At 43.2% G+C, this 19,699-nt stretch overlaps 1 protein-coding gene across 3 annotated transcripts in view; it reads left to right on the top strand.

Moving 5' to 3' along the window:
* Positions 1 to 19,699, top strand: part of spon1b (spondin 1b) — a 70,645-nt gene that overhangs the window by 12,392 nt on the left and 38,554 nt on the right. For all 3 annotated transcript variants that reach the window (XM_048257479.1, XM_048257481.1, XM_048257480.1), the window contains exons 4-6: positions 383 to 456; positions 826 to 948; positions 2,719 to 2,867. In XM_048257479.1, coding sequence (XP_048113436.1) covers positions 383 to 456; positions 826 to 948; positions 2,719 to 2,867 — 346 coding nt within the window. The remainder of the gene's footprint in view (positions 1 to 382; positions 457 to 825; positions 949 to 2,718; positions 2,868 to 19,699) is intronic.

Consider the following 19,699-nt stretch of genomic DNA (forward strand, 5'->3'; position numbering starts at 1 on the left):
TAAACGTTCGCCAGAATCATGAAATGTCAATTAAATGTATACACTGCTTTTTCTGTTGCACACACGTGTTGTGACATTTAAAGGCACGGTGTTGACTAATGGGTTTACTTTGTGGAATGGGTTGTGAGAGAATCTTATTGGTGATCTGCCGATGAACCAGTGGAAACAACAATCTAGCACATTCGGTGTGAGCAACACTTCTACAACACTTCTATCACCTCAGTATTAACACTGGTCTGTGTGATCCTTAGCACTCAGGAAGATCCTTCACCGTTCACCAAACATTTGATGTGACTTTGTTTTTAAAGCTGAAGCACTGTCTAAAATCAGAGTTCACAAGGACATATCCTCTAATGGACTGATGGGCCTCCCATATTCACAGAGCCAGCATTGTACAGAAGAAGATCATCTACTTCCAGGATGAAGGATCCCTAACCAAGAGAATGTGTGAACAAGGTGCAGTAAGAGCATCACATTATGGAAATAGTATATATGAAATATGCTGCATGACAATCATTGTCTAGTGTTTTTTTTAACATTTTTGAATGTTTAACCTGACCAATTGATTTGTGTAATTTATTTTATGTCACCCTATCTTACTTTGCTATATGTACTCATCCACTCAGGATCATTAAACATGTAGCTACTCTGCATGCATAAACACAGACACCCTAACCTCTCTCATTAGTATGGTTCTAATGATGATGGGAGCAGGTGCTGGTTGTAGTGTGTGTGTGTGTGTGTGTGTGTGTGTGTGTGTGTGTGTGTGTGTGTGTGTGTGTGTGTGTGTGTGTGTAATAACCAGGGTTGTGTGCATGTTTGCAGACCCTCAGCAGGCAGAAAGCTCGAGCAGACCCCAGCAGGAGTGCTGTGCCTGTGGAACAGCCAAGTACAGGGTGACCTTCTATGGCAACTGGTCTGAGCAGATCCATCCCAAAGACTACCCCAGTAAGTCAGCACGCCCACGGCTGCCTTGGTCATCCTTAGAGCTTACCAGCTCAACAGCACCTTATTAATTGTAGTTAAAGTGTGCTGAAACTTCTCACAAAACTACTCTTAAATCACATATTGGTATCTGTTTAAAGATCATTTGTGATTCAATTTAGTGTGGCATCTATATCATTTTACATTTTTGTTTTATCTGAGGAAAGACATAATTTACATGTTACATCAATTCTATAGATATTTAAGTATTTTGGCAAGTAAAAAAAACATCTCAAGAAAATAACAGTGGTGTTTAGCATGTATGAGGGATCGCAGTGTTGCCTCAGTACAGATGTTCTCTCATAGACTCTCACTCAGTCAAGCTGCACTGTTGCCTGCTATGTAGCCTGATCTGTATCATTAATCAAAAGTGCACATTCCATTTTCTTGTGATACGCCTAAATGTATGGATCAACATATGTAACATATTGCCCATAGCTGTGTGGGGTTTGCTTTCAAACCCAAAGGCTTATCAAATTTCCATAAATAATTTCAGAAAAACGACACAGCCATTCCTTGGCAGGACGTGAGAAAACAAGCTATGGTACATTATAGCACGTCACAGGGATTGGATCCAGATTTGATGGATTTAGTAGGATTAGCTGCATATAGTGTATATGCTCTCTCCCTCAGGATGTACACATAATCTGTCACACAGGGAGGGAAGAGAGGACGGGGTGGAAGGCTTTTCTAAGGAGACCAGTGAATCACATGGAGAAGCCTACAGGAAATCTGTGATCATCAAAAATAGCCCATAGAGAACTGTATCCTCTCCCATCCACTGATTTTGCTCTGCTGCAATATTTTATTTCTCATTCTTTTATTCCGATGGACCAAACTGGCCTCAGACCAGTACATAATTTCTGTCGTGAATACACATGCTTCACTGTCAGGTTGAACTGCCCACCTAATTTTAGGGGACAGATGTTGAACACAAGACCAGCACTATTGCAGTTATTATTTAATGCAGCAAAAGGGTTAAGGCTTAAGATGGAAGGGGTAAGAGAGAAGGCAAGAACAGAAAGAAAGAAAAGAAGAGCACTTAGAGACAGAAGGAGAGAGAGAGAGAGCACTCAAAGACAGAGGAAGAGAGAGATAAAACAATGCAGGGAGAGAGAGAGGAAGAGAGAGAGACTGACAGATTGCTGTTCACCTCCAGCATTTCTTCCAGCAGCTCGCCTCGCCTGTGCCCACGCTCGACAGTGGACGGGGTTCATTACCCATGTTGGGGTAGAGTGGGGATCGCAGGGTGGGCTGCTGCGAGGGTACAGATAGTTATTTACAGACAGGCAGCCGGCTGTGGCTACTGCAGGGGCCTCATCATTTCTGATGGGAACTAGGCAGGTGCAGGGCCCGGCACACAGCACAGCATTCCTCCAGCACTTCAAGGCTTGTTAAAAGCCCGTCACAAGCAGGCACTCGTGACCATGATGTATGGGCCTGGGCCTGTTTGGATTTGTCCAGATTCTCACACATACATGTAGGCACCACCGATACATATACTGTATATCATATAGGTGATGTACCAGAGAAACCACAGTTACAGCATAGAGTTTTTAAATAGTTTTCTGTCCTCAACAGACATTTTGCTGTAAGTATAATGCTAAGAGGGCTACATGGAATGCTAGGCTAATGTTTTTGTTTTTTTATGTCCTAGCTACTGTAATTGTCTAAATGAAGCAGTGTGTAAAGCATGTCTGAGATATGGTCCATCGTTCTCATTTTTCTCCAAAGGACGTGCCAACCATTGGTCAGCCCTTATTGGCGCCTCGCACTCCAGGAACTACATGCTGTGGGAGTACGGGGGCCTGGCCAGTGAGGGCGTGCGGCAGGTGGCAGAGCTGGGCTCCCCTGTCAAGATGGAGGAGGAGATCCGGCAGAAGGTACACTTCACAACTCACATGAGATTTTTTAATAATGGCTGAATACTTTTTTTTCTTCTTCTTTGTATCATTAGCCCAGTACCAAACAGGACCATTCATCTGATGCAGTTAAAAAAGCAAGCAAGCAAGCCAACTAACCAAACAAACAAACAAACAAACAAACAAACCCAAAACAAATATGCATACTATTTATACAACACAGCACAACACTGATTCACTCTGCCATGTTGGTTAGCAGTAAGGGCTAAGAGCTCCATCTCACCACAGCCAGTTGAATCAGGCGTGTCCTTTGAGACCTAACTTTTCAAAGTGTGCTTTGGCCTTGTATTGTTCCCAGCACGCCTCCGTCCGAGGAAATAGCGTGTCAAAGGTTGATCAGTTAATGGAAGGGCTCCCTGGCATCCTAATTAAATGCATTAGCCTGTATGGGCTAATCTTTGCCTGTGCTGTAATTTAATGTTAATTTCCTCCTCTCACGCACTGCACTAACAATCGGAGGCAGGTACAGACAACTGAGATGTATAAGGTTGCTAGGCCACACTGACAGAGTGGCATTCCAAATATCACCCACTGATTATAGCGCCTGGGAGCTAGAGAGAGAGAGAGAGGGAAGGAGAGAGAGAGAAAGAGAGGGGGGTAGGGATAGAGAATGGGTGTAAGGGATAGAGGGAGAATTTGTGAAAATGTATGACACAAGGAGAGAGAGAGAGAGAGAGAGAGAGAGAGAGTGTGTGTGTGTGTGGGAGAGAAGGGGGCAGAGAGAGTGAGAGAGAAAGTTTGCTTCAGAGAGAATCTTAAAGGTCATCAGAGATAGGTTCTTAGCTTACATGTGGCCATTTGTCTTTCGGGTTTCCTCTGTGTGGGTGGACTGGTAATGGGAGTCTTGACAGATTTCAGATTGATGATAGGGAATCTATTCAGCTCACCGTCACATGCAAATATGTCTTTCATTCTTCTTTTTTATTCTCACTCTCTCTTCATTTCTTTCTGCTGTTGTGACCCCTGGCTATTGTCTTGAAAAAGAATGCACCAGATGGCAAATATTCTCATGGTTATTATGCCTCTCACAAAATATTCCTTGATGATCCTTGCATGTTGTCATGAGTTTATTACATTAAGCATTTATGTATTAATTATATGACTGACTGATAATTCCAGCAAGTGGTTTAGGTCACAGTGCCAAGTGCTCTGATGATTTGAATAGTTCATCCACTGACATTTTTAGGTACTATAATAATTGGAAGCCATACATCTATGCAGACACCTTCATAAGGGAAGCTTTCATTCATCTCTCTCCCCATATTGCTGCTCTGGTAGCTGATTGAGTGCCATTTTCCACAGCTTGCCTGCTTAATATCATTACACTATAAGAGCAATGAATACAATATGACAAAGCACAGAACTGTTTTTGTGTAGACTGAAGGCACAGAGATTGCACAGACTGACACACATAAGAAAATCAGTACATTGTTTTTGAACAGGTACTTTCAGTTAGCTTTAAATTGTCGCCTTTCAGGTATGTTCTTGTATGTCATATATGTATTGTATAAAATATATTTTGGAGTGGACATTGACGGTAGCACTGACTAACAACAGCCCCTAAACTATGCGTGATTAAACTAATTCTGTGATCAACTTTGAGACAACTCACTCAAAGTGCAGACAGCAACAGGAGTGCATGGGAGCACAGGTCAGGCAGGTCAGGGAGAAGGCGCAGGGAAATAAAATGCTAATAGAATTAAATAAAGATGGTGTGTAAGTACATGGAAACCATTTGTTTTTTCATCAGCAATATGTAAGATATATTAATAAAGAGGCAGCCACCCAGGGATCTAAACGCAGTTGCTTTCTGTTCCACACAGACCCTTTTTATGGTTATTATTGTCACAGCATCAGTCTTAATTAACTTGAGAAGTAGATTATCTGCATATGATATGAAAACAACTGCTAATGTGCCTGACTAGTATGTATTTAGTTCAAATACAATTATTTCTTAAGTTTTCATTAGTGAATATTCATGTTCATAAAATGAAATAGTGTGGGTAGAATTAAATGAAGTGTTTTATGTTTCTATCTAGAACAAGTAGGTCTTCATAATAAAAACAATAGTACGGCAGAGACTTGGCTTTCTATGCAATGAAATAAAAAGGCTGTATGTATCGGTTTTGGCATTGGCAGTTGGCCAAAATGAATGTGAAAATATTGGCACATCGAATATCAGCAAAAATCCAATATCCAATATCGTGCATCCCTGACTCTGTGGTACACTCCATTGCCCACAGAGTGTCTGATTTTGATATTCTGATTCCTTTAAGGTTGAGGCCCATTTAAAGTCATTATAAGAAAATACCTCTGTCATGTTATCTAGAATCCTCAATGAGACTGGTTTCTAGAAACCATTTGGTATTCTGCTCCTGATTAAAGTGTGCCTCTCCTTGCATAATGTATGCAACCCAGTCTCCAAAAGTGCTCAGAGGTCAAAAGTTGTTGGAGTGTTGCCACGAACATAACCCTCCGTGTCACAGGGCCGTGTAAATCCTCCAGAAGAAGACTCTTTTGAGTAGATTGCTGCCCTGTTGCATGTGTGAGGTGAAAGAGCTTGACCTTGAGCTTCTCCTGCCAGTGATATGTGAAAGTCAAGCAGGAATATCTGTCTCTATATACTTCAAATTGAGCTTTCTGTTCTGTTTTGGAAGATGTTTTTTACCCTTCGGTTTCCTCTATTTGTGTTTTTATGTGGTCTTTGTCTGTGGAGACACGGTTTGTCTTTGGGCTCTTGTGATGTCAGCCATTAGAATTTGTATTGTTTCCCCTTCCTCTTGATGATATGTGTATTTGCCAGTGGGTTCCAGTGGCCCAGTGTGAAGCTAATGGGGAAGCAGATGAGAATGTGCCTGTCCTCCGGCACGGGCGGCACACACAGCACTAACGCCCCAGCGTGCTCTGATCTACTGTGCTGTGAAATTTCCATTTCCACAAACAGTATGGGTGCCCCCATTTACATACAATAGATACCCTCAGCATGGTCCCTAGACCTTTCCCTCTCTCTCTCCTGCCCTCCCTCTCTCTCTCTCTCTCTCTCTCTCTCTCTCTCTCTCTCTCTCTCTCTCTCCCCCTCCCTCCCCTCTCTCTCTCTCACTTTTCTCTATGTCTATCTCTCTCTTCCTCCCTCCCTCTCTCTCTCTCTCAACCTAATACTAGAGTGCTTTCTATCAGGGGAAAAGCACATTATTACACAGCCCTCAGTAAATGCAAAGTGATGGAAATGAGGAGGCCATCTACATGGATAAACTGCACTGTAATAACAATATGATTGCCTGCTGTTGCCTGAAGGCAACATTGTCACGCATGTACAGAATGCACCAGAATTACAAGGACCTGCATTAGAACAGCTGATTGAAACTCCCCATAATAATTAATTGTGTTCTACAGCACCATAATTCTTGTTAGCTTTTGCTCTACATGCCAAAATTCCCGCAGTGGTTGTATGAAGTTACATATTTTTCTGTGCACTACTACCCCGGTTGACCCAATGCTTTGATATTTGGCTCACTTTGTTGTTCAGCAGTGAAAGTAGAAGTCTGTGACGTGTGGCTGAGCTTATTCAGAGTGACAGAGCTGTTTTAGACCCATGCTTGTTGCCTGCGCCGAGTCTTTATCTGCTCTAATGAATATTGCATACACAGATAGCAGAGAACACTTGACCCCCAGATGCGTGGCAGATGCATGACCTCACTCAATCTCGCTCGCAGCTCTCACCCTCATGCATAATATCAGACAAAAGCAGAACTTGGCTCGCCCTCAGCCACAGCTGTAGGCTCAAGACTGTAGGCTGTAGGAAGGACTTTTATACATTTACAGTATACGTTTAAAACATATACGTTTGCCCTGAGTGGGTTGGAGTAAAGATGCACTAAATCACATCCCTCTAGGAGTAGATACACAAAAAGATACAAGACTTTTTTACTTATTTACCGTACCTCATTTGCCGACTTATTTACCGTAACACTAAACATTGGGAGATGTAATGAGAATTAGATGTCTGATTTTCCGCTATGATAAACACTAGAAAAATGGTTGACTACAGATCTGAGTAAAAATGTAATCGTTCACTTATTATTCATAGATGATTGGGAGATCAAGAATTCCACTCGTGTCTATTAATTGTATATTAATGGCTCCGTCCTTTCACCTTGCACTGTGCTTTAAACAGCATACCACTCAGGTGTCATAATTCTAAGGGCAGTGATTTGTGAGACGACCTTGCTGTTATCGTGAAATCTATTTTTTATTATACTCAAACACAGTCCAAGCACACAAACCTACATATCCACCAAAGCACACACACACACACACACACACACACACACACACACACACACACACACACACAAACCATGCACACACACACACACACACATAGGTATACCCTCAGAAGGTATATATGTTTGAAACCCTTTTAGAGCCACTAATACATGGAGTCCAGTTGAAGATGGTGAGACTAGACAGACATCCTCCACTAAGTGCACCTAATGCTGGTCCATGGCTGCCTCTCACCTCTGCTTACTGTCGAAAGGCCACTCTCCATTCCTCTCTCAATCTCTTCCTCTCTCCCTCTCCCCCTCCCCCCTTCCACCCCTCTCTCTCTTGAGGTCATCTAAGGCCAGCTGCCCAGCAGTGTGGCGTAAATAAGATCCTGGTGGAAGCGCGGGCTTGTCTGCCTGTCCAGTCTTGCCTCAGTCCTGTGAACAGTAGAGATAACAGGGGAAATAGTCTGTAATGCCTTTTACAGACACTCCTAAGCTATCTGGGCTTTTGGAAGGCCGCCACTGGATTCTTCCTCTGTGCGAATCTTCTGCTGGCTGGGCCCTTTGTTCCAGCAGGATACGACAGACTGCCGCATTGTTTGGAAATGTGTTCCAGTAGTTTATCGAGGAACAATTGTCTTATTTCAACCGACTGGCAGTTCTCTGGTTGCCTGTCAACTTAGCTTTGGATATTGTGCGGAGACGTCCTGCGTATGAAAAACAAGCCAAATGTTTCTCCTGGCTTCCAAGGCAGCTTGTACAATAGTCAGGGCTGTACAATAACACTGGGTCCGTTCAGCTGAGCTCCAGAATGCCTCGGAGCACTCCAAGTGTCAAAACCCCATTTTGCAGCAACTATCTGTTAGAAAGGCTGTATAACCATGCAGCTGTGATTTTTAGGTTCAGGTGCTTCAAATCAGTGTGCCTCAGTATATCAGTAGATATATTTCTGTACTGATGTAGTAGTAGCTAAGGGACTGGGCTAGCAAGCAGTAGCCAGAAAGTTGTGGATTCAGTTGCCACTGTTGTGCCCTTGAGCACGACATTTAACTCTACATTGCTCCAGGGGGACTGTCCCTTCAGTTGATATTCATGATATTGATATTGACTTCAATATGTCAGCTAAATACATAAATACACAAAAAAGTACCAAAAAGTACCATAAGTACCAGCTAAGTTCTTTCAGGCAAGTCATGCCACTCCACGGCCATCTTGGTAATGCCTCCTGGCTGTTTTTGACTAACAAGATCAGGCTGGGGAGACATCCATATCTCCAAATAGGAATGTCACATCGACATTAAAAGTACATCTGGCAAATCCTTGTTTAAATCTGAATTGAAAGATGTAAATATATTCTCCAAAATGGCTCAAATAAAGGTAAAACATATGTTATACTTTGTGTTAACTTGCTCACAGCACATGCACTAACTTTCACAGCATGGCTATTTCCTTGGTTACAGAGGAAGTAAACAGGAGGGAAAATGTCAATTATACCGTTTCCAATAATGTGATACTTGGCTACTTACATTACAGGCCAGGACTCCCAGTTCACAACTCATCCATTCATTTTCCTGTTAGTGATTTATCTCCTCTCTAGTACGAGTGTTAACCAGGTAACTACAGTAGGTGCATGTGTGCGAGTGTATGTGTACTTTTGCCCGCGTCTACATGCGTGTGCGTGCCACTGTTGCCAGCGGGACTGACGTTGTCCATGTGTAAACGAGGGGGGTGGCGTGGGTGCGCCTGTGCAAGCAGTCGGCTAGTGGGGTGCACAGTCCGTGGGCTCTTGTAAGCCGGGATTACCGGGGAATCTCAAGCATCCAGCAGGGAATTTGCCCCAATAATCTGAATACAAAGCCCAAGATCTCCTCCCTTAAATCCCCAATCCGACCTGATAGAGAACAGATATGCCCAAAAAACACTCCCAGGTGCACCTGGGGAGGTAGTATCAGTGGGCCCTTAAATCCCACACACGCAGCCATCTGGAAGCGAGCAGGTAAATAGACTTGAGTCGTGAAAACACATTTGTTAGTGGGAGTGTTATCTTCCGCTGACAGGTCATTTTCTCTGGGAGATCGGCACTGGCTTTGAATACTGCGCCAGGAATGTATTAAATGTGGCATAGTTTGATATAGAAGTTGGCAGGTAAGATGTTGATAAGGACTGAATGCTGACTAATGCATTTCATCCCTATCTCTTAAGACATGTTTGTGATGAGTGCTATCTGCAGTACAGTAATAGATTAATGAGTGTGCTTTGCCATTTGACTGGGAGGGAGAACGAGGAAGAAAACCAAGTCACATTCTTTAAAGAACCTTGGGTGCTTTTCAAGGACATTTTTGAAAAACATACTGTATGTATGCATATGCATCTGACCATAGGTGCCTGTGTGTGTGTGTGTGTGTGTGTGTGTGTGTGTGTGTGTCTTCTGTGTTGGCCATATGCTGAAGTTCTGCTTTTATTTTGGTTATTTTTTATATGCAGAATTCATGAAAGGCTTCTCCATTTTCTCTCGTGCACATTTCACTTTTGACTAGAGTACTGCCAGTATATTTCATCTTTCCCCCCCGCTCCATCTCTCTCTGTGTGAGAGTTTCATTTCAGACAGATTGTCATGGGTGGGATGATGGCAAACTGGAATGCTGTCCTTCACTTTTATCTCGTTATGACTGAGTGGAGAGTGAAACTGCAACAGACCATTTTCCTGGGGAGCCAAACTTTCTCCCTCCCTCCCTCCCTCCCTCCCTCCTTCTCTTCCTCTCTTCATCCTCTGTCTCTTGTTTTCCCTCTCACACACACTCAATCTCTCACTCTCAGTCTCTCTTTTATGTCTCTCTGCTGAAAAATTAGCTGAAAACATGGAGCTATCAACATTTCACATCAAGCAACACCCCACTTCTTGACATCTCTGAAGCACACAAACTCGAGTGTGAAGTGCGTGCTATTCCCCCCGGCAAGCTGGCAGAGAGAAAGAGAGAGAGAGAGAGAGAGAGAGAGAGAGAGAGAGAGAGAGAGAGAAGAGTGGCCAGGCGAACTTCTTTGACATGTCGGCCGTTAGACAACCCCTGACTGACGTCTAAAGCGGCCAGGGCAAATCTGTTCTTTTTCTCACAGGTACTTTGTGTCAGCGTTCTGCTCCCCTCCTAAATGAGCGGGAGCACGGTCTCAGCCGGGGACCTAAGCTGTCCATTGTCCCAGGTGCGATTAGTATGCCGTGGGGCTACTGTAACGCTGTGTCAGATGGACAGAGAGTGGGGGCTCACTTTGGCAAAGCTACAATGTCCACGCAGGCTGCTTCCAAGATGGCTCCAGCTGTAACAAGGGAGGAAGGATGTAGAGAGAGAGAGAGAGAGAGAGGCAGAGAGCGAGAGAAGGCAGAGAGAGAGAGAGAGGCAGAGAGAGAGAGAGGCAGAGAGAGAGAGAGAGAGAGAGAGACGAGAGAGAGAGAGAGAGGCAGAGAGAGAGAGAGAGGCAGAGAGAGAGAGAGGCAGAGAGAGAGAGAGAGAGGCAGAGAGAGAGAGAAAGAGAGAGAGAGAGATGCGAGGAATGTAGCTCTTGCTCGGTCCACTCCCCCTCCACCACCCCCCCCCATGCACCGCGTTCTCAAAAAGAGCCCTCATAAGGCCCTGGCTGCATAAACACAATAAAGCCACATTATGCACCGCGCTTCTTTAATTCATGAGGGACAGCTCATAAATCTGTTTTCAATAACGGCCCTCCTCTCTCCTCTCTCTCTCTCTCTCTCTCCCGCACTCTCTTGCCGAGATGTTTTCCCTATGTAGATGAGCCTGCAGCTTCTAAAAGGGCTCCCTGACAGTAATCTGCAGATAATTTGGTTAGCGCATTCCTCGCCACACTGCACTGGGAGGCCACGAGGAGAGCCCATGACTCAAAAAGGAAGGTCAAACAAAGCAGACTGACAGTCCCACACACACAGATGCGTGCAGGCAGCCATGCATGCACACACACACAACACACACACGCACGCACACACACACACACACACACACACACACACACACACACACATTTCCTGATTGACTACCTTTCTTTGTGAAGTCATTCACCCTCACTGTGATGATGGATTAAAGAGCACTGAAGATTTATCCTCAGCATCTTTCTCTTTGGCGTTGTGTACTTCAGCCATCTTTACAGTACAACAATGCCACACAGCAGCCTGTGTGCTGAGAATTTCACAACTGACAGGTGCTGTCAAATCCAGGGACAAACAAGCAGGAGAAGCTCCTGAAGAGACTGTGCACACAATGCTGTTGTTGTGTAACACTGCTCACTAGAGAAGTCTCAGCAGCGTTTCACCTGAACCTTTTTCCTCTTCCAGCCTTTTCAACTAGGCTTCCACACTTTCCAACCTGATTATACCCTCCACCTCCAATCCTATTCATCACACTCAACCCCTCCAACATCTCACCACCACCACCACCACCACCACCCCCTCGAGACTGTCGCCAAACCCCCACTCACTTCTCCATCAGACCCCTAGACTACAGGAAACCATCTCGGCTCTCAGAGCAGCTTGGGGTAAATGATACAGTACAGTGGTCAGTGGACGGCCATGGGAGACTGCGGGGGTGGGGAAGGGTGCTAATCAGCACCCAGCGGAGTCCACCCAGGTGCTCGGCTACCGCTGACAGGCATGGAGAAACTGACCTAATTGGTTGAGCGCAGCCATGTCAGACAATAGAGGCCTGATTGGACACAGTGGGCCCAGGGCAGGTGGTGGTGGTGGTGGTGGTTTTGGTGCTGGATGTTTGTGTGTCTCTCTGTGTGTGTGTGTGAGAGAGAGAGAGAGAGAGAGAGAGAGAGAGAGAGAGAGAAAAGAAAGAGAGAGAGAGAGAGAGAGAGAGAGAGAGAGAGAGAGAGAGAGAGAGAGAGAGAGAGAAAATGTGTGTGTGTGTGTGTGTGTGACAGAGGGCAGGTTGTCAGCTAAAAAAAGAGGCTCTCTGTGTCTGCTGACAGCTCTCAGCACCTCTGCTGTGAGTCTGTTTTGGAAACATGTCTCAGCGTATTCTTAGCAAGAGCACTAATGGTGTCTCTGTGTGTGTGTGTGTGTGTGTGTGTGTGTGTTAGAGAGAGAGGAAGAGATGGAGAGAGAGGCCACACAGGAAAGATAGGTGTCTAGGGGGAAAAGGACTACTGAGAGGTGATTACTTTTTTGTTTCATAGAGGTACAGTACATACAGACACATTGAAAATAGGTTCACTAAGCCACCTAAAAAATAATTACAGATATGAATGCGTTGTAAGATTGTGGAATATATTGTGTACTCCGATTCGTTGTGTTAGGCATTGTTGTAAGTGCTGTGAGCATTGATAGAAACATTTCTCACAGAATGTGTCTCTTCATGTCTACCCCTCACATGTGCACTGCTAACATATTGGGTATGTCCTCATTGGATACTCCTTGGATTCCTTCCTCATGCTGCTTGGCGGCAGCAACTTGAGCTAGGTAGCACCATTTTTTTTTTTTGCATAGTGACTCGTTGACCTCGAAACAACGAGAAAAATGTTTTCCTACTTTCAGAAATCCATCTATACAATCAAGGCCACACGTGCATAGCTGCAGGCTATATTCTTATATGTATTATTAGTTGATGTTGTCTTATTATGTGTAATTAATTAATAAATATATATGCTCTTCGCTGCTGTCTGTGGTAGGTCTTGGAGTGTTTCCCCTGTGGTGATCTTACTTGCGGCGGTCTTGCTGTAAACTGTTCTACTTTCCAGTATATTCTCAAAATGGTTTAATGGTGGGTTGTTGACTTGTGTGTAATTAATATAGGCCTGCTCGTAGAAAATACATTTGACCTTTCTCTAAATTACACTCCTGATCACAGGCGGCACGGCCAGTTATCAAGGATCTTTGCTGCATCCCTGTCTTTACTCCTAGTGGATACGTTTAAAAAGAATAGCTCATTACAGCTCACAGCCTTCTCTATGTACTTAACCCACACTGCCGATGTTGTGAGTGGAGGCAAAGGCCATGTTTCACACTGGTTTGCAAATTCAGTGAAAGTGAAGGTCCTGTCCTATTATTTGTTCCCCCATGAATGGCTTCATCAAGAATTGGATATTCATTCTGGGTTTTGCGGATGATTCTGGAAAATGGCAATTTGAAGGCATTTTATTGAGACCTTGATGTCAAGGCCACATCTCTCTCTCTCTCTCTCTCCCCTCTCTCTCCCCTCTCTCTCTCTCTCTCTCTCTCACTCTCTCTTTGTCTGTGTCTCTCTTTCTCTCTCTCTCTGTCTCTCGGAGCTGAAATATTTGTCACGATGACTCAGTGTCACCCACCCTGGCAGCTCCCTCCCCTACCTGTCTCCATCTTGTCATCCTGTCTTTCTCTCTTTCTCTCTGTCTCTCACTTTATCTTGGTCTGATTTTCAACATCTGCTTCTCTCTCTCTCTCTCCCTCTCTCTCTCCCTCTCTCTCTCTCTCTCTCTCTTCTCTCTCTCTCTCCCTCTCTCTCTCCCTCTCTCTCTCCCTCTCTCCCTCTCTCTCTTTCTCTCTCTGTGCTCCTCTTTGTCTCGTGTTTTTTTATTTTATTTCCCCCTCCGCCTGTCTCTCTTATGTCTCACTCTATTGGGGAGCCTTTGATAGCGCACTTTGTAGTGGGGATTCAATTTTTACATCAAGGCGGATAGGCGGGCAGTGGGAGAGGCTGAGGGGTGGCTATGCCTCTCCCATGCCGTGTGCTCCAGCGGCGGTGGTCAGGCTTCGCAGCGTTCCCACCTGACCATGGCCACCTCTGCCTGATTGAGCCTAGCACCTCCCTTTAAGAGAAGAAGCACCAGCACACAGAGACAAGCCGACAGCCCCACCATTGGGTGCTTAAGTGCTTGACTCAGTACCCTGCTGCCCTGTTCAGACAGAGCTGACGTTCATTTCCATGGCTAGATATCTGCTGCGAGGTGGACGACCATCATTCCCGGCGTGTGTTGCTTGTGCCCATTGCAGGTGGTAGAAGTAGGTCCTCAGTCAGGCGTGGGGAAGGAGCCTGATCACAGCTGGGGCGTTGTCATAGCAACTGTATACTGCTGAACTACAATGCACATGGTTTTTTTTAATTGTTGTATTGAACAAACACTCTATCCTGAAAATGATTTCAACTAGATAATTGTGTGAATACTGAATACTTTTTTTGTTTTTGTAATGAAGGTGGAAGGATACATTTCAGGTATTTTTAGATTGACACGCCTTTTGCCACTCTACACACACACACTTAATTTAAGAAGCATTCATAATGTCTTTTCATTATGTATTTTATTTTATGCAGTTGCAAAAGAAAGCTGGAACATATAGAAATACTGAATATGATCAGATGACCTGTAAAGTCCACAATCTGACTGCTGAGTGAAAGCAAGAAGGAAACAACAGAGTAGATTTTGTTAAATGTCTGTTGGCTTGATAAAACAGGAACTGGTCATTTTTGTTTGTTTTTTTATTAGCTCACATACTGGTGCAAAGGCTCCCTTGGTTAAAGGGATGAAATTGCACGGGTAAGGACTGGTTGTTATATGTGCATTGTGATACCTTTCACCAGTCTGAAGAAGCATGTGAACTCTCCCTTTGTTTGAGAATCACTTTTTTCTCATAGGGTCACTGAATTGGAAAGCAGTACCAAGGACATTTTTTGAAATGAGAATATATGAACAATTTATCAGCCAATAACATGTAACATATTATGATGCTCACATTTGGAATGGATTTTGAAGAGGAAACCTTCATTATTGATGTAATGGAGGTTTGAGCCAGTATCTGAGAAGAAACAATTTGCATAGTTATGCATGCTGTGAAACCAACTGCGCTTTCTCCCCCTTATTGAAAGGCTGAATAAATAATTGTGGTATTTGCATAGCAATATGAGCTAATGATGTCTTCAGCATAATGATGAACTCACAGCTTACAAAATGTGTGAGAGGAAAATGCTGAGCCCAAACTACTGTTGATCTCCCGTAGGAACACCTGCTAAACAGTGGCTTATATGCGTTCTCTCATTCACACAGTACTGAGGACTACCAGGAGATGTTCTATTCTCCATGCATGGCCGTAATGCTTAAATCTTGGTGCATTTGAACTGCTGTGAGTATTTGGTAAACATTACATTTAAAAGATAAGGTAAAAGTTGTTTAGTAACCAACGGTGTAGGCCATGACTGGCTAAAGAGATATTTTGCTCCGTGCTACAATGAGGTATTTTTCACCTGTTCAGTCAGTTCAGTCACATGGCATGGGCAAAATTCCTCAACCATTAGCATTGCATTCAGGGACTCTCCGTTTAACAAATCCCCCCTCCCCCCGACAGCTGATTAACTGATGCTGACTTGGCATTCATCCAGACACGGTGTGTCTCTCTCACCCACGCCCCGCTAAAAGGCAAATATAAATGTTAAATCTAGCATTATGACTGACTGCATTGTACTTGTCACTATCTGATGGGACTCACCCATGCTAAATTAATCCTATTCCCTTGAAGTTCTCTCCCCCATCTCCTCCCTCCTTCACCCTCTGTCTCTTTCTCTCACTCTCTCATTTATTACTGGCTATTGAGTAAGCCTTTTTCTTCTTGTCAAAATGGCTTTAGATGTGAATGTCAGACAACGCAGGTGAAATAAAAGAAGCTAAAGTCATAAGGGTGCCGGGATGTTCCTCAGCGTCAGCCCTCTGCTGTGGGCTTTGATTAACTGCTCCGTCCGAAAATAACCAGGAAAAATAGAAAATGTGACAGAGTTATTATTGCATCATGAGTTGCACTGCCACTTCCAATTTCCATCTTATGCATTTGAGATGAAAGCACCTAATGCCACCGGCCACGGCCCCCACGCTCCGCCGTCTCGTCTCAGATGAATTATGGCAAATCACCTCTGCAATGAAATCCAATTCAAACTTCCTGTTAGATGGGGCAAGGTGTGTGTGTGTGTGTGTGTGTGTGTGTGTGTGTGTGTGTGTGTGTGTGTGTGTGTGTGTGGGTGTGTGGGTGTGTGTGGGTGTGGGGTGTGTGTGTGTGGGGGGGGTAATTCAACCTTTGAGAATGGAGCTCTTTCTGTACTCAACAGTCATTGAACAGTTGCCATGTGGTGAGGGTAATAAACAACACTTCACTTGTGACTGCTAGGTGCTTTGCTAAGCGTCACAACCTGCCAGACATAATGTCCTTGGGAAGAATAAGGAGTCGAGGGTACTGCCTCAGCTACTGCATTTTCCAACTGTCTTCAGTCAAACATCGTCTCAAGCTCACCTTGATGGTGACTCCTGACAAGCTAAACAAATACCTCAGCTGTCTGAGATACATTTTACTGTTCTCAAACAACTAACATTACAACGACCAAGAAATTATGTCATTGTATTGTCTCATTGTGCCATATTATATTGGTTGTAGGTCTCTGTCTGATGAATGCATTACACCATTAACAGAATCATTTTGTAATTAGGTGCAGAAATACAGGAGAGGAAGGAACCAAAGAAATAAGGCAATAATGACACCAAGCATAAAAGTAGCTACCCAATGCAAGACTGATTAAAGCTGATTAGAAGGATATGCAGGATAATGTAGGCTGACAGGCTGCAACAGTTTTATTGTATGTCTCTTTTTTAAATTAAATGTAAATGGCAAAGTCATTTTAGTGTGTGTAACCTGTATTCCATTTACTCATTTATTTCATATTAGTGAGTGCTCATTTGGCTGCTGTTTTGTCACAAGTGTCATGGCCATTTACAGATTGACAGCCATATATTAGCAAATATGCATTCCAAATCCCCTTACATAACAGTCTTAAATGGTGAAGCATAACTAAGCTCCAATTGAAGCATAACCAAACTTCAAAACAATGCAATACAATACAATACAGAATGAACACTATTGTGAAATCTACACAACAAACGAATTAGGATCTGCATAGTGACACAGCAGCTCTGCCATTAGTGTGTTTCTTCTGAAAAAAGGGCTAGCCTTCTCACATGAAGTAAACAAAACAGACAGAAGTCTATTTGGATCATTTCCTGTTTCCTACAGACATTAACACAGCTGCAGAAACAACACCACATACAGTACATACGTTTTTTTTAATGATCAAATTATTGGAATTGCATTGAATATTGAATTGCATTTCAAAGCAGCTCAGGATTTTACAAATAATATTGTCCAGTCTTTATTAATGATATGAAAGAAACCATCAATCAGAAAGAGACGGTTGACTTTGCCTTGTCCATGATGTTGCAAGCAGAAGTATCCCCTCATCCCACTGGTGATTTGAATGCATGTGAGCCTCATCTGACTTGTCAGAGTCTAAACAAGGCTAAAAGCAAGGCTACACTTTGCATGTATTGAGAACTACCCTCAGGGTCAGTAGGAGTACTGAAAAGTAGCTTTGAACCTGCACTTATGGGTAAAAAAAACACTTGTGTTTTTCTCAGTGTTTCATTCCTGCCATTTTTGTCCCTCATAATGTTGTACAGCACAAGGATACACCTCACTGTATATGCTCATACGAGTGAACAACTCTCTGTCAACAACCAATTATACCCCCTTTACATCAGCTTAGCTATAGATCCCTCTGTGAATTCAGCAAATATTTGCTTCCTTGGCAGTGAAATATTGGCAAGGATGAGACCAAGATAAGATATTTGATTAGATATCTTCTCGGTGCAATCATTAGATGTCAAGGGATTACATTTAACAAGATTAAAATAATAAATATGAATCACACAGCCCAGACGGTGATTAATGAAAAGGCTGGTGAATCTTAAGTGTTTTATTTTAATAACCTTCTGTTCTTGCAGCACAATACCTGTTTGTTTAGCACACCACAACACTGGCATCTAATGAATCATTTGACAGTCCAGCATGCCTTGCATTAACAATGCAAACGATGTTGTGAATGTTGCATTTATATTTGAATGTGGCCTTTTGGCCACAGTTGCATGACTTGGCAATAACTTGGCTTTTTTATGCTTCTTCATTATTCATTTCCTTGTTGACTGAAGAAGCAAAAAAATATATATATATTTCATCTCAATGCCCATATTTGGGAGGCACTATTGAGTATGGTAGACTGGAAAACGGGTGGGACGAGGAGAGGACTCACTGATTACAATGGTGACTGAATGTTGTTACATTTGAAGGGGTGTTTCAGCTGAAAGCTCCATTTTGCCTCAGAATAGGATTGTAGACTTTAGTCTCAGAAAATTAACTTATTTGTTATTACTTATTGTGTGTGTAATCAACTTATAGCTATTGTTGGAAAAACAAACAATTTCTTACAGCTGGTGTGCACCATTTTTTTACCAGCTATGTTTTTCCTAACACAACATGTTTCTACACCTAGAAGTTTCTACAATTATTCATGGCTCAGTTAGGATAGAGTTAACCGTAGATTGTTTTAAAATACTAAAAAAGCCTTTTTTTTCTCCAAAATGAGCGATGCATTTTGCTTGCCATATTATTTAACAATAGTCTCATTTGCGAAAGTTGCTAGTGTTCCAATACAAAATTATTATGGGCAGTCGGGTGATCGTCAGGACAGAAGGTTGGCCCCTGATCCACATTGTGTTTTTCGCATTGTGTTCAGAGCGCCAAGCAATGACTTTCTTTTTAGCTACATAGAACTGAAAGGGGTTTTAAAGGACATACACATTATTTTTGTTACTCTGATAACTTTTCTTTAGTGTGTTTAGTCCCCTTTAGTGTACTCCATATAGCCATCTGAAGTGCTGGATAAATGATGGAGTTGTTTAGGCCTATGAGTGTGTTGGTTTTGACATATATCTCTGTTCAGTGGTTCATTTAAATGTCCCCAACAGCTTACAGTGCTGTTTCTGTTTATTTTAAAGAATATCCAACACATAACCCATCCCTGCCACACACATACACACACACACACACACACACACACACACACACACACACACACACACACACACAAATAAACACACACATACACACACACACACACACACACACACGTGCACACACACACACACACACACACACACACACACACACACACACACACACACACACACACACACGGTTTGTTAATACATACGGGATGTGAAAATAGTTTGATGCTGTTATCTGGCAGAGAACTCTTTGTAATGGATTACTGAACCTTTTAGCACCCGCGGCATCATTCATAAACACGGTTGGTCCCTACAGAGATCTCAGAGAAAAAGAACTATAGAAGCTCTAAGGGTTCCTTATGGTTCTTTTCAGGCTCTTCATGAAAAAAAATCCTCTATTTAAGGGGCCCTTATATTTTCACATCTGCAATTATTTTTGAATTTCAGTCAGGCAGAATGGATGGCCTGTTTGTTGAAGTTTTGTTTGGCACAGTTATATAACCAAAAGCTAGTTATCGTATTTAAGGGGGATCAGTGAGCTTTGGTGAGGCATTCTGTGTCGGTGAACATGCTGGTGTATGGCCATGCAGGGTAAGAATCTCACACAAGCTGAACAGTGCCCAGCCTTCCCTGGGATTGTTTGTTTTCACATGCTGCGTTTTATGGACC

Source organism: Alosa alosa, chromosome 11 (genome assembly GCF_017589495.1).
Source record: "Alosa alosa isolate M-15738 ecotype Scorff River chromosome 11, AALO_Geno_1.1, whole genome shotgun sequence".
In the NCBI taxonomy this organism is placed as follows: domain Eukaryota; kingdom Metazoa; phylum Chordata; class Actinopteri; order Clupeiformes; family Clupeidae; genus Alosa; species Alosa alosa.